General features: G+C 43.6%; 1 protein-coding gene across 1 annotated transcript in view; it reads right to left on the reverse strand.

Moving 5' to 3' along the window:
• Nucleotides 1-15,110, reverse strand: part of kiaa0825 (KIAA0825 ortholog) — a 110,768-nt gene that overhangs the window by 47,212 nt on the left and 48,446 nt on the right. Inside the window, exons 23-24 of the mRNA XM_076104366.1 lie at nt 13,832-13,987; nt 12,267-12,361 (exon numbers count right to left, since the gene is read on the reverse strand). Of these exons, the coding sequence (XP_075960481.1) occupies nt 12,267-12,361; nt 13,832-13,987 (251 nt within the window). The remainder of the gene's footprint in view (nt 1-12,266; nt 12,362-13,831; nt 13,988-15,110) is intronic.

The raw sequence follows: 15,110 nt of genomic DNA on the forward strand, positions 1-15,110 counted from the left end.
ATAAGGCAGTTGAATTTCATTGTTGGTATCGCAAGTTCGCAGATATCTTCACAGCTATTCAAAAACATTCAGATTTGTATTTCTAAAATCCACCATAGAAATAACTACATCACAAGTTCATCACATAAGAAAGAATATATTTATCCGTTGTTACAAACTTTATTTGGCAAGGACATGTTTAGTCCCGGTAACGCTCAGATTCACATCACATACACTAGATATGGACATGATGTCCAAATAGGAGAACCTCCTTGAAGCGTCTTTACTGTTGGCAGGCTCTGCCGCAGGCATTTTGAACTCTCAACCAGGCATGTGGGCATCAGAACTACAGACCGTACAGATACCGTCGGCGGAGGGGAATAGGCCTTCCAAGACAGAAAAAGAGAAGAAAAGAGATAGTGGTGCAGCCCAACTTTCACTCAGAGTAATTTTTCTTTCAGGATCTAAGAATGTGTGTGTGTGTGTGTGTGATGGAGAGATGGAGAAGAGAAATAGAAAAGGCGAGAGCAGGAAGGGACACACCTTGAGAGAAAGTGAGGATAAGAGGGAGGAGGGGGCAGAGCCACCTTTAAACTTCTACTCCTTTGTCAGATGTGCATAAGTACTGGCTAGGGAGCTGGTGGCAGGCTTACAGTATATGGAGAGCACTGGGAGAGGCTCACCTTGAGGGGAAGAGCAAAAACCTCCAACATCCAGACTTCTTCATGAGACTGTGTAATAAGCAGAGAATGGATAGATACCTGTAAGGTGCATATGAAGGATAGTGGAAACAGAAAGGCCGCAGAGTGAGGCTAACCTTGAGAACAACGAGGGGCAGGGGGAAGGTCTACCACACTATGATAAGAGGGGCTCCTTCAAAGGGCTGAGGAGGAACACTCAGACAGGAGGGCTAGGCAGGCTGACTGATTGCAAGATACAGCCCAAGGGTCACACTCTGACACAGTCAGGGCAGAGATACTGGACACACACACACATACACACACATACCAGGCCCACCACTATATTCCTCTGACCAGCCCTTCATCATTACAAGTCAAACTCAAGATGAAGAGAAGACATATTACAAAACAGATAGAGTGATAGGAGGGCAGATAGGAAGAGACAGTTCAGGGAGGCTCGACAGTAATCTAAATGTCCTTTCCTATGATTGTCATTGGCATTCTTGTAGACTGGCATGTAGCAGTACAATATGTCAAATAACACCACTCACCGTTCAGTCTGCTGTAAAGGGTAGACCTGTTTCTATAATGTCATGAGGAAAGAAAACATCTAAAAAAGATGCTTCCAGCAAGCCTAGGTCCTGCGTCCAAAGAATCCATCAAGATCACTAAATGTCTTTAGTTGCAAATTCAATCAAACAGACTGTTCTTAACAGTCATGACAAAGCCATACAGGGGAACATTTTTTTTAAATGACAGAGAAAGAGAATTGATTCCTGCAAAGGCAATTCACCTCAGAGAAAAAATTCCACAGCTTTCCCTTTATGTTTCACTTTTTTTTTTTTTCTTTCCCTCCTTCCCCTTTTTCTTTGTCTTCTGTCAAAAACAACTTGGGCTAACATCGCAAGCTGTCACATCAAGGCCATCCCCTGCATCTTACAAAGGGGAGAATTCTGCAGTTGGATGGAGCGGCAAAGCTCTCAGACACCCAACCATCGTTTACACACAGGAGGTGTAAAGATTGAGGAAAGAAAAGGCTTTTTTTCTATTTGAACCAGAGTTTGTGCCCCGAGGACAAACCCATTATAGCACACGGAAGGACGTTTTCTATGCAATAACTGAATAAATAGATATGGGTGAAATGCTCAGAGTAGTAGCAGATCTAAATTCCAACCTTTTAAGCTATTTAAAAACAATGTAAGAATCTGAAGCATTGAGAATCTTTTTTCTTCCAAATGATTACGGTGTCACATGATTGTTATCCGTCATGTACAGCACAGTACGTAAGGAGGACCCACTCTGAGCATAGCTACGATGTAGCTGCAACATGATCACAACCCAGTGCTATAACAGAGTCTTTCATCATGTCTGAGTGGACAAACACACACACACACACACACACACACACGCACACACACACACACGCTTTCAACATCAGCAGATGCTTTCAACTATTAACATCATAGAAGCCGGATAAGTGTGCCCCCTCTTTTGCAACAACCACTGGGGAGGTGAGAGGCCTTGTAGTCAACATGCTGAAAGACTGCTCAATGATCAAAGACTCAGAAAAACATGACCCATGATGGTTTCTCTGAGAAGATAGGACAGAGAGGGAGCCAGAGCAGGTAAAAGCATAAAGAGTTGAAAGAAACATATCGTAAAAATCTGCAAAGGTGGGGGAAACAGAGAGCGGGAGGCAAGGGGAAGGAAGAGTGCAGGCACACACTTACCATTTGCCACTGATAAACACTACCTGCTCACCACACGTACACCTCATGCTGATCTCGCTTGCTTAGATTCTAATTAGAATTGTTCTGAGTTAGTTTGAAATTCATAATTACCGAGGATTTGTCAAGAATGTGCATTTGGATTCCTGAAAATTAGGTTTGGGCTTATTGTTCTTCAATTATTGTGAATTCAGTTTGACGTGTAAAAGCATGGTGCGATGGTATTGGGCATGAAACCCAATTAGCTAATGCTGGTTTATCATACTGTCATCACTTACCTTGAGCATGGTAAGATAGAGAGTTTTACACACTTGTCGCAAGAATGTCAAAAGGCTGTCTAAATGTCCTGCTGACTCATGTAATACTGTATTTAAAGCATTTAAAATAAGACATGCCTGTACGGATAAAAGAGGATAGTGATGAGAGCAATGCATACAGGTGAGGAGAGGAGAGGAGAGGAGAGGAGAAGAGAAGAGAAGATGAAAACAGAGGGTTGATTCCAGCTGGAGTGTTCACTCTAGCTGTCTATAGGTTTGTCAAGACAAGTGTCCAGACAAGTGTACCTCTGTGCTTACCTGTATGGCACGAGGACAGGAGGGCGGAACAGACTATTTCAATTCAGTGAAAGCGTGTCTGAGTAGGTCTCAGTGTCTGTCTGTGTGTGTGTGTGTGTGTGTGTGTGTGTGTGTGTGTGTGTGTGTGTGTGTGATTGCATATCTGTCTGTGAAACAAGAAAAAGAAAGAGAGAGAGAGAGAGTGATGAAGAAAGGCAAAGAAAAAGTGGAAACAAGTGTAGAGAGAGCCCATGGACAAAAGGTGGAGGCGCAGAGTACAAAGATGACCACATTAGAATATAAATCCAGGGCCTCAAGCACTCTTGGCACTTAAAGAGCCCCTAAAGTCAAGTGTCACGTATTATGTGCCATCAGTGGTGACACAGGGTCACATTGCAGGACGGATGAGGTCAGTAACGGTGCTCACCCTCTCTCTGAACATGCACCATTAAACAGTCCCACAGTGTACAAAAAGGACTAGCTGTCATTTGGGTGGAAAATACGCTTTGCAGTGACAAGAACATCTATCCAGCTTTTTACACAGGATTTCCTTGTACAGGATGAGACGTCTCTGATATTTAATTAGGTGAACACAGTCAATATTTGCATAGACACATTTAGCTAATGCTATGAGATTTTACATAATATGCAACACGTGCATTAAAGGTGGTAACACTTAAAGATGTACCTCATTTCCTCCGATTAACTATCAAACAGGTACAAACGGAACACATAGGCAACATGCTGAATGTATAAAATGGCTCAGTTGTTTGCTGCTAAACCAGCTCTGTAATTACCTGACGGATGTTTTAATTGTCGCATGTTCTACTCTTAATATTACTCAATGCTTTAGCAGCCCTCCAAGTGAGATTGATTGGATAAATCAGTCGGAATTATGGGAAAACAGGAGGCCTGCCAATCAGCGATGTGTGAGTGAGTTTGTGTGTGTGTGTGGCTGGGGACGTGCCAGCACATGAGCACATGTACATGTTTGTTCGGAAGTGTGCATATAAATGTGTGTGTGTGTGTGTGAGAAAGTATATAGGGCTGACAGCTGGGCTTGTTCAAAAGGCTTACCGAGCATTCTGCCTGTTTGGGAAGCAACAAGCGCACAGTCTATCTGAACAGGGATCTAAAACCTGTGTCAACAGCATAGTACAACTGGTGTAAACAGCCACTGAGTAAACATGCGATCATTCACATACCAATGGAGAAGCAGCTCTGATTTATTTTAGTGTAATACGCTACAGTATAAGAGGTGACAAAAAGACAACTGTATTTGTCGCAGGGCGAACAGAAAGAGTTAGTAAAGACTAACGCTCCAATTCTGAGATACCATCGTTTGTGTTTTCATGTTGTCATGTGTTGTGTGCGTTTCCAGTGCTTAGTGCTGGTATGTGTGCGTTTCTGCGTGCAAGTATACTCTGTTTCTGCTTGCCGTTTGTGCATTTGTGTATATCGGATGTCAATGTGTGTACACGAGTATGATGCTGCACTGTGTGTCTGTGTGTGTGTGTGTGTGGACATGTGTGTCAGTTCATCAGCATGTCGGCATCACAGCCCTTCACTAAGTCCCAGATTAACAGTGACAGGCAGAGATCCCTCTAATTATCTCTTCCTGGACCACATGCAAATGGCAGAGTCGAGCGTAGCGCAGTGATTGGCTGGGGCAGCCTGGGCGCTGCCGACGGGCTAATGAGCCTGGCGACAGGATACAACCTCGTGATGTACCGCCGAAACAAAACCTCGCCGTCACACACGTTCGTTCACACAGTAGCGCGCACAGACATCATGTTTTAAGCATTGAGCTGCATGATGCCCTTTTTGAGAGTGACGTACACTGAATGAGTATAGAGACGTCTTGAACATGATATTTAACAAAATCTAAATTTAGCTCTTACGCGTTTTTCCAAGGGGATGATATCTCGAACCACTTTGCTGCAATGGTGCATCAGCACACACATATGCAAATACACATTAACAATTGTCTTTGTATATGTAAAATTACTATTATTCATTCAATCACTAGCAATATCAGCGTTAAAACACTGAGTCTTACAGTATACTCCTTCAATACACTCATCAAACAAACATGAAAGCTAGAAGCCTAACTCAGCGTCACTTCCAGAGGGTCTGAATAAAGATGGCACACGGAATAGGATGGTAAGAAAATGATGGACTGGAACAGACGGTCACAGTCTGGCTGTTGACAATGGACTGCTGTAGTCAGCTAAAGAGTCAACTCAGTAAATCAGCAGGAAACATGGCACCATCGTCAAACAGTCCATCGTGTCTTGAACTGAGTCCCAGTCCATCTTAACTGGTTGACAAAACTGGTTCCAGGGGCATTTTGCTGACAGAGCTTACAAAAACAAATACCCAGTGGACATGCAATCATTTCTAAGCAAAAGTTCCCAAAGTCAGTTATGGTAACGACATACCTGCTGGTAAGAAGTGTGGTTCATATCATCTCAGCGAACATTGTGCTGTGGCAATACTATGTTTTTGTGTTTGCAGTGATATCTAATTTGTAGATAATAGTAAACAGTAATACTACTAGGCTCCCAATGACAGCCCATAATTTCACTCAATGTAATGTGGCAAGGCTCAATTGGTGTTTTCTTGAGACACTCATCATTTTGAGGAGGCTGTACAAGAGATGATAGACTCTAACCGGGCTGTCATTAGTTTTTGCTTCCGATTTTCACAATGAAAAACAAAAACAATCGTGTTAAATAGGCCATAAAGTTGCTGAATCACGGCTCTCTTCATACAGTATTTATAACAACCTGTTTTAAATAGCTGCACATAAGGTCCGTGTAGCAAAGAATGATCTTGCCAGAGAGTAGTTCTGCTTTGTGGTGTCATCCCTAAAATTCTGGCATAAAACAACAGAAAATCCTCAACTCCACCATCAATCACACACACTGAAGACAAAGCATGGCTTTCTATCGCGTGCACTGTCCTTATATTTGTACCATTAAAGTACCCCAGTGTATTTGGGAAGCCTTGTGACTTGCCATTTTTAATCAGGAACGGGTGGCTTTGTTTTGTCCCTGTTCCATCCTTGGAGGGCTTTGCAGTAGATCAAGTGGTATTTTCATTTAGCTCTGGTGCACAGAGTCTTTCCAACTATTTAGCCATCCAAAGTTGGAAGTTGGAAAAATCATTTATCTTGTGAAATTATCCAAAATCCCAATATCTGTGAAAAAGAGGTCAGGTGAAACCGCAGAAAGTTCACAATACACAAGGGATAACCAGATAATCCTGTTGAAAAGCTTGCCTTGTGGCATAAGTACCTTGCGCGGACAATCCTGTCAGTGAATACGGCGATATTATTGTAGCTATTGTTAACAATTGCAACCAATTCAAACCCTTTGGGAGTGGAGATTGCAGCAGTGAAATGGTTTGAATGTGATATGTGATATAATAACCAGAAATAGATGGGAAAACTCATTTACATATGGCTGCATATCCATGAAGGAGGCATGCGCATTCCACATGCTGAATGTGACCCTGAATGCTCTGTACAGAGGAAATAACAGGCGGAAGTGTTACTTTGTCAGCACATACACTTAGAGCCGGACAAAGTGAACACATATTCCTCGGCTTAACCAATGTAAAATCTTTGCCCCTCTATCAACTTTCATATTTAATAGGTTACAAGACAATCTGGATAGCTGAGGTTCACATTCACCTTTATAGCACCTGATAGTACAGAGAACAGAGCAATGTGCAGTCATGACGGATGTCTTGTGCCTCTAGAATGGTTTGACCATGACCGCTCTCTGAGAAGATGGATTTGCCTCGACCCTCCAGATCGTTTTTAGAGAGACAAGACAAATATTTCAGATGTATCAAACCGAGGCATCACGCTCGAGGTGAGAGGAGGTAAAGGGAGACTGAGAGATAAATACAATATAGGGGAGAGGGTGGAGAGAGAGAGAGAGAGAGAGAGAAGGAGAGAGGTGGGGGAGTAAAAGTGCGGCCGGCCGGCCTGCCTGCCTGGCTGACAGTTGACTCTGTTGGATGTGACTTTCACAGTCTGCTGGCGGTTTGTGTGGAAGCCATCACATCTGTGACTGGCCGTTTGATTAATGAGCCTCTCAGCTTGTCTGTGCAGTTTGAGGAGGGGCCACGGCCTTATCCCAGGCATCACTGATTTATTCGCCTTTGGAGCAAACCTCCAAATATCACACACACTGAAATGTAAGAGCGAACATTCACACACATGCAGGCAGACACATGTACGCCCTCCATGATATGCATACAGTATACAAGTTGGTGCAGTGCAGATGCGTACGCACACAGGCAGGCTTGGAGAGAGACTTGTGCGCACCGCCACCTGCTTACGGCTAATGAAAACCTCAATGTGTCAGGGCTGTCCAGGGGTAGCGAAGACAAAACACACCATGTATAACCAAGCAGACAAAAGATGTATTCTGTCTCCACCAACACAAACTCCCATCCCTAGCTGTCAGTCAGCAGAGGGGACACACACAAGGGGATCGACGAGAGAAGAAAGAAGCCCTTCCTCAATGACACATCACACTCTCCTGATTTTCAAAAGTGACAAGTCTTTTGAATTTCTGGCCTCGCAAGACGGAGAGCCTGATGATGGCTTGAGAGCGCTTCTTCTTGTTTCTTTGGCAGCGGCAGCCATGAAATGTCACTCTGGCTAACCTTGAAGCTCTTTTCCTCCTGTGTTGTTTAATGCTTCCAAGACTAGGGCAACCGACTGCTCAAAATGGTACGCTAACATCGCCCTTTAAGTCAGATAAATGATTCCAGAAGTACTTCCAGGTACATAAATGTGCATTAGCATGTGCATACCCTCTAACAGACACGTTCATGTACTCAAGCGCACACACACACACACACACACAAAGCCCCACCAACCACGAGCGCGTGGTTGGTGGGGCCACGCGCTCCCCCCCCCCCCCCTCATTCCCTGAAGCGTAAAGTAAGACCATTAATCCAGACACACTGAGATCCAGCTTCTCCCCAGGTTGATCAGCGTCCGTGGAGGAAGACGAACATTCTGACATATTTGTTTTTATTTTATTCCCTGAGAAAAAGGCCCGCCATATGGCAGAGCCCAGGAACAGATGGCTATTGCCCACTTCCTGAAAGCACAAGCGTCTATCGCTGCAATTTAAGGAGCCGCTCAAGCAAGAGAATGCCACAGACTGGCATTTTTTCCACAAACTGCTATTGTTATGGACCTGAGGGGTAACGGCAACAATGAGACAATGCAGAGGAACTGCTTTAGTGTTCAGTAGTTACAGTGTAGCTTACCATATTAAGCTACAAAAGCTATGGGTCAATGCTGCTAGCACTCTCTTACTGGCAATGTGTGATTTAAAATGGTGAGAACGAGTGCTCACGCTGAACATTAGCGGTAAAAATAGCACAAAACATTATATCTAACTTTGTTGGCCAAAGATGTACGGTTTCCTGGTCAATGTATGAAGTCTGTTGTCCCATGCTGGTTCTAGGAAAACGGTACCTGGAGCGGTGGACCAGCATTGTATATGTAAGCATGTATGTCCTTGGATGATATTAGGTCCTTATGATGGAGTGGAGGAGCCGCCCTGTGACACATCAAGCTTCATCTCTCATACTACCTGTTATCAACCAGGTCAAGGGACCTTCTCTGACATACAGACACAAGGAAAGTGTCTCAAAAAGTCACCTTGGCAGATGACAGTTAAAATGTGACTTTCCTCTGTGGCAATGCTCCGCGCTTCTTTCAGAGATTTGCTTTTGTTTTCTTGGATGAAAAAGAAAAATGACAGAACAGACTGTGGTTTATGAAGGCCTTGGGACACAAAAAAAGAAAGAGAAGGGCCACCATTGCTTCCATTAATTCCAACATAGTACATAGGGGTAGTGTTGCTTTGCACTTTTCCAAACAAAAGTCTGCTGTGAAAGAGTAACACGTGTTCATTCAAGAAAAGAGGATTTCAAAGGGTAACCAAGGACAAACAGAGGAGTTATCCATAGATCAGTAGTTTAAGAGAAACTATAGTTGAGGCACTTAACACATTGACGCCATGCTTCTACAGTACAACGGCTCATAGTTTAAAGTTAAAGGGTGAGGGAATGTGGACACATTTCCATCCATAGATCATGACAATTAACACAAAAACCTTGGTGAGTAATTTGTTCAAGGTGAAATGTCAAGCGCATATTCAACCTGGGTATGTAATGCCATTGCGTCTGGCTTTTCAGAAAAGAACCTTGCTCTAAAGCTGCTATAGACTCATACTAAAGGAACTGAGTGAACACACATTATTGAGGTCTGCCATTGACCATAATTACTGTAAGATGTGGTATTTCTGCAGTATTCTTCTTTTCATAAGTCAACTGTACAAATCTATCAGAGTCTAGAGGTCCCCAGCCTGTTTCCCAAGGGACCCCTTTTATATTATTGAGAAAACGGACTCGTGACATTCTTTCATATCGTACTCAAGACGTACAATAAAAGTACAAAACAACTGATAAACTGTACAATTAACCCAAAGAGTGAATGCAAAAACTGTCGGAGCTATGTGTAAAATGAGCGATTTGGATAAACAGATTATTTTCTGTGAATACTTCTGTAGATTTTGTACAGGGCCTGCAAATGTGGGTACAACTAGGCTAGAGCCTCAGTTCTGACTTTCAGTCAACCAGTTATCCTCCCAGTCAGTCAGTCCATCATCTATACATCACGAGACCTGCCATCAAAAAAGACCAACAGGCTAGTCAGCCTCTTAGCCATTGGGTCAAAATACCTTTCAGCCTGTCATAAATCCACCTAAATTATTCCACTAATGGCTGCCTCTTACTGTACATCCATTACACCAAGCAGTAAGTACCTAACCAAGCTAGTCCACCAGTTACTCAGCCATTTAGCCAGCAAATAAGCAGGCTAAAAAAAGTTAGCCCACCCGCAAGTCGTCCATCTATCCATTCAAACTTCCAGCCTGCAAGGAAGCCAGGTCAGCCAGTCAGCCAGTCAACCCTGGGGGTCCTTCAGTGGTATTAATCAGTCTGGTTTCTGCTGAAAAGCTCAATCTGCACATGATGGATGATCCGTCGTGCAGAGGGAACCGAAGTGACAGGTGACAAAGAAGGACACACACACCTGTATAAATCCACTCTCCCTCCTGTCTGGCTACACCGTCAAGGTAGCAGGGTGAAAGTGAATGTGTGTGTGTGTGTGTGTGTGTGTTTATACGTGTGTGCAGGCGCAAGTGTCTCCGCATGTGTCCTGCTCTGCTAATGAAGTCATCTGAACAGTGATTTAACAGCCCTGGTGTAAAAGCCTACCGCCCTTAACTCATAGCCTTGCTCCATTAGAATGTGATATAAACCCTGGGCACAATAACTGTCCTGCCACTGTAACAATATATAGGGGGCCAATGGGCCACACTGCTAACTCACAGTCAAGGGAGTGAAAATATATTGGCTGTGTACAGGGAAGGGAAGTCATTCAAGGAGAATAAAACTCATAAGACGGAAAATACAGAACATCACAAGGTCACATTGACGGGTGTTGTTATACAGTATGGGACAACGCCATTACTATTAACATTGTCAAGAGTGTAAGATTATATCTTCTAGTTTGTCCAGCAACTGGAGGCAGTGAAAGAGTAATTGTTGTGAAGCCTCTGTGAAAACAGCCACGGGCACTTCAGCCTGCGGTTACGCAGAGAGCATTATCCTTATCTGCACTAACAAATGGATCATACGATCCGACATCAGTGTGCTTATCCCGTGAATGGTCCTCCATGGCTTGAGAGATATTTTTGAGTCGAAGATGGATCCGAGGAAAACTTTGACAGCTTACATGTCGCCAGCCGTGAAACTAACTTCCTGCTCGGTGCGAGCGTCTCAGGCAGAACCAAAGCCGTTCTCCAAATCCTCCATGAAATCTGCTCCTCTGGCCCAACAAAGAGAGGCTAATGAGGCAAATGGCAGAATCTCAGACACTTTGATACTTTGAGATTAGGGGTGAATTATATAACCTTTACCCCCCCCATCCTTCCTCGTACTTTTTGGTGCCTTGTCAGTATTGACTGCTCTCTCTCTCTCTCTCTGTGTCACTCACAATCTCAAACTGCATCCAATCTCCTCTTTTTTTTTTTCTCCCTCTTCCTATCTGACTTCACTGCATTCAGTTTCTATTCATGTATGCCCCAACACTAATTTGGCTCAGACAAGCAATGACAGTATCTGTTTTAACATGCAACAAAGCAGCATGTAAGGGGAGGAAGAATGGAGTGTGGGTGTATGTGAGAAGAGGAGGTAGAGGCACGAAGGCGACAAAGCTCGTCACAGCAGAGCACAGAGCCGCGTACTTCACCCTTATTAGACCTGTGTCCTTGGCAGATGCAGAGCTTGCCCTTTGTTAGAAAGGTGTGTGTGTGTGTGTATGTGTGTGTGTGTGTGTGTGTGTGTTACAATGGTGGTGATTTAGAATGGATTGGGCGTATAGGCGTGGAGACAAGGTGCAGTAGCCCCATGGCTCCCTGATAGCTGGCAGCATGACAGCTGTGAATGGAGAACAGGGAACAGCCTGAAGTATTGCCATCTAATATGTGTCACATACCTGCATAAATATTTATGCCCATTGCAGAGCAGAACAGGAGAGGGGGGGGGGAAGGGGAAGATGGGACAAGAGTGGTGGACTTGGATTGAAAAACTCTTCAATCAGATGACACTAAGATCTGAGCTAGCCACTCTTTTTCAAATCTTTAACAACCTGTTCTGGCTGTTTCAAGGCCTGGCAAGTACATGAACAGCAGGCATGCCTCAATTAGCGAAATCTGCAAGACATTTTGTCCATACAGACAGTCAGCCACACATGCATTAACAAAGACAGAATCCCATGATTCAACACACGCAGGATATCATAGCACTCCAATATCCTTTTTCCAAAGAGTTCTTTCCACAGCTCAGCCTCCATTGTGGAAGCCACAGGAGCCCTTGGCCTTTGAACAAAGTGGAAGTTTGAACCTCTGATGAAGAGCAGCTGGGCTATATGATCCCCAATGACTGGAGCTTATGCCGAAGTTAAGTCAAATAGGGAATTTGGGGGTGGAGGGGAAACTTGCCTCCGGAGTCCCAAGTGAACGGCTCATTTTGTACAGGTATAGACACGACTGATGCAGCACATGTCTCTTTGGGCCGGGCTTTTGTTTCATAAAAAGACTGCTCAACAACAAAAGCAAGGATCATAATAAAAACATGAAAACACAAATACTCACACCTGCATTTGCATGTGCATACACACACACACGCAACTGTCAGTGAACATGTGTATATGAGCGTTTTACCTGTTGGCCAGCAGAGTTTTGAAGGTGACCTGACTCATGCCCTGATACGCTGGCAGCAGCCTCGGCCAGTCCCATGCCCAATCGACCGCTGCACTCTGTTGATGTATGAGGATAGGGTATTGTTAGTTATTAATCAGGGTTAATACCATCAGTGCATTACCGCTCCAGCTGGGACCCACTAACAAAGGAGGAAGGGGGTCCCCAGCACAGGCTACCGACACCAGGCGATCAATCATGTCCGCACAAGAAGGTTTTTATTCCAATAAGACAGCAATTAATTTATAAATCCATTTGGGGGGATGTAGCCATCATTTATAGAAAGATAAATCAATTTTGGGAGGGAGTCGTTACTCTTGTGACTGCTTGGCTTTTTTTCTTACCGTCTTCAATGGCACCCCGCCAGACCCCCCCCCCCCCCTCCTCCTTCTCGCTCTCTCTCTCTCTCTTTTTTTCATAAACACATACACATGTACTCACACACACAAACACACTTGGCACTAGCACCATATTGGGAAAGCAAATAAAAATCAGATTGCTTTGATTGCCAAAATGTCACTCTTAACTCCAGGCTGAGTTTTATTGACAAAAGGAGGAGAACTCCACTTGTTCCCTCCATCCATCCATCCCCCCCTCTGCTCCTTCCTCACAGGTGATTGATGGATGTAACTTTTTTTTTTTCCTCCACCTGCCATTTTATTTGACAAACAACACAGGCACCTGAAGCGGAGAAGGCATTTTAATCATTCTCTTAATAGGGTGTTTCTATGCAAAGCTATGCAGCCTCCTGCGATAAGCCAAAAACAGGCCAAGTCTTAGGATTAAAACGTGTCTGCTCTTGAAAACAATAGCGGAATCACAGCTACACAACAAGAGATGTGATGTGTGTATAAATACATCTGATCTGTTTTAAAAAAAGTAAAAACATAAACACACAAGACTGTCTTGAGGAAGTACTAGCTTCTGTTAATTGTTTTGTGTGATATCAGCAGTATTTCCCTTGATAGTAGGAGAGAAGTGAGGGGGAAAGCTGACAACTCTCACATTGAGCTAAAACTACCTGTAGCTAGACTTATCCCCTTTATGGAGAAAAAAATCTAACAATTAACTGAAAAATCACGGTGGCACTCCTGGGGATATGTTTGGGGTAAGAGGGTATACGGTTCAAAGCCCCAAAGAAGTGCACTTTAAGACTGCACTCTCCTTTAACATTACTCTTTCTTTTATGAAAAAGAAATCTTCTCTCATCTTTTCACCTTTTCAGTGCGCTTTTCTTCCTGTCAGCCTAACTCCTGCCTGGAAAAAGCATCGACCTATGGAGAATAGGAAAGCCGAGCCCCAGAAAGACCTGACAACTTCAGAGACTGCCAGAGTATCCAGTTCGCTAGAGACTCAAACAGCTCCTAACCTTCAACATTAAGCTTCTGGCCTCGGGAGGAAGTTAAAATGACACCGCCCTGCACATTACAAGTACACCCCCACAGTACAAAGTCTGGAGACATGAAATAAATCCACGATTTGCTACCAAAATAAACTGTGATGATGACTTTTAAACATGCTTGACGAACCTGATGCAGCTTCTTCTTGCCAATGTGGTCAAATTGGTGGAGAGGATTGAAACCGTCCGCGTCCGCGTGACTCTCACAGCCGAGGTCAAAGTTTATCGAGTGAGGAGGATTATTGGGCGAGTTTGTGCTTCCACTCAGTTCAAACATCAGTAGTTCCTGTGTCCGGAAGTGGAAAGAAAGGGCAGAAACACAAGAGAGACAGAGGAGGAAGGTTATAAAAGACATCTTATGACAGAAAGACTGACAATACATTCAATAAAAAAAGGCTGACAAACTGAGACCAACAGGGAGAGGCCAAAAAGTTATTTACTTTTGTTTCTGTAACCTTTGCTGTGGTTGCTTGGTGCAGGTGTCTTGCAAGATGTACAGTATAAAGTAATGAGTGTGTGTGTGTGTACATGGGCATCCCGGTGTGAATTCACTATATTCCCATCCGTCAGCTTGACATGGCCTCTGAACCTCCTATCCCTCCACCTCACCGCCAGCCCGGTCTGTCCCTGACCTTTGTGTTCCTGCCTCGACCGTAGGAGGGTAGAGATACTCCTTGTAGGTAGGTTTCTCCTTGCTCTTTAGAAAACCCTATCGCCGCACCCATAACTACAGTACATACATATATACTACGCTGTGATGATCACTGAGGGTTTGGAATGTGTTATGTTTCTGATGGTATTCTGCAAAAGCAATTGCCCATTCAAAGACAATTAAAGTTAAGAATAAGTCTGTTGATAATATATATTTCTGAATATCAACACATTCCATTAAAAGACCAAAACCAACAATTGATTAATTAGCCAAAGACTGATATAGTTTATTCCTATGTGCCATACAGCGCTGTTGTTTTCCAAAATAACTAATAGAAACATTTCAGTCAGCGCTAATGTTGAATTGGGTGACGTTCTTCATTACATTTAACATGAGTGGTGAAGTTTATTGTGTAAATAATGTAATTCATCCCACATACACATCCTGCTGCCTTCAACACTAGAGCACCAAATCCGCAGCAGAACTAAATGGTCCCGAACAAAGACACTTTTATATTTACTAAAAGATGACAGTGTCTACTTAACAATTAATAATCTGTCAACTTATTAAAAAGATGTATGTCCTCAGTAGGAACCCTTTGTGCCTGAATGTTACAGAACTGGTGGGGAAGCTGGAAAGAATTGGGAAACGGACTAAAAAAAACTTGTTTTACCAACTGTGTACTTAAGCGAAACCATCACTAAAGTCCCTGTCTACATAAATCTACTCCGATGAACGTGGGCACTTTGTAGAAAAC

The sequence above is a fragment of the Anarhichas minor genome, unplaced genomic scaffold, assembly GCF_050575085.1.
Source record: "Anarhichas minor isolate MPS153535 unplaced genomic scaffold, ASM5057508v1 ptg000030l, whole genome shotgun sequence".
Lineage (NCBI taxonomy): Eukaryota > Metazoa > Chordata > Actinopteri > Perciformes > Anarhichadidae > Anarhichas > Anarhichas minor.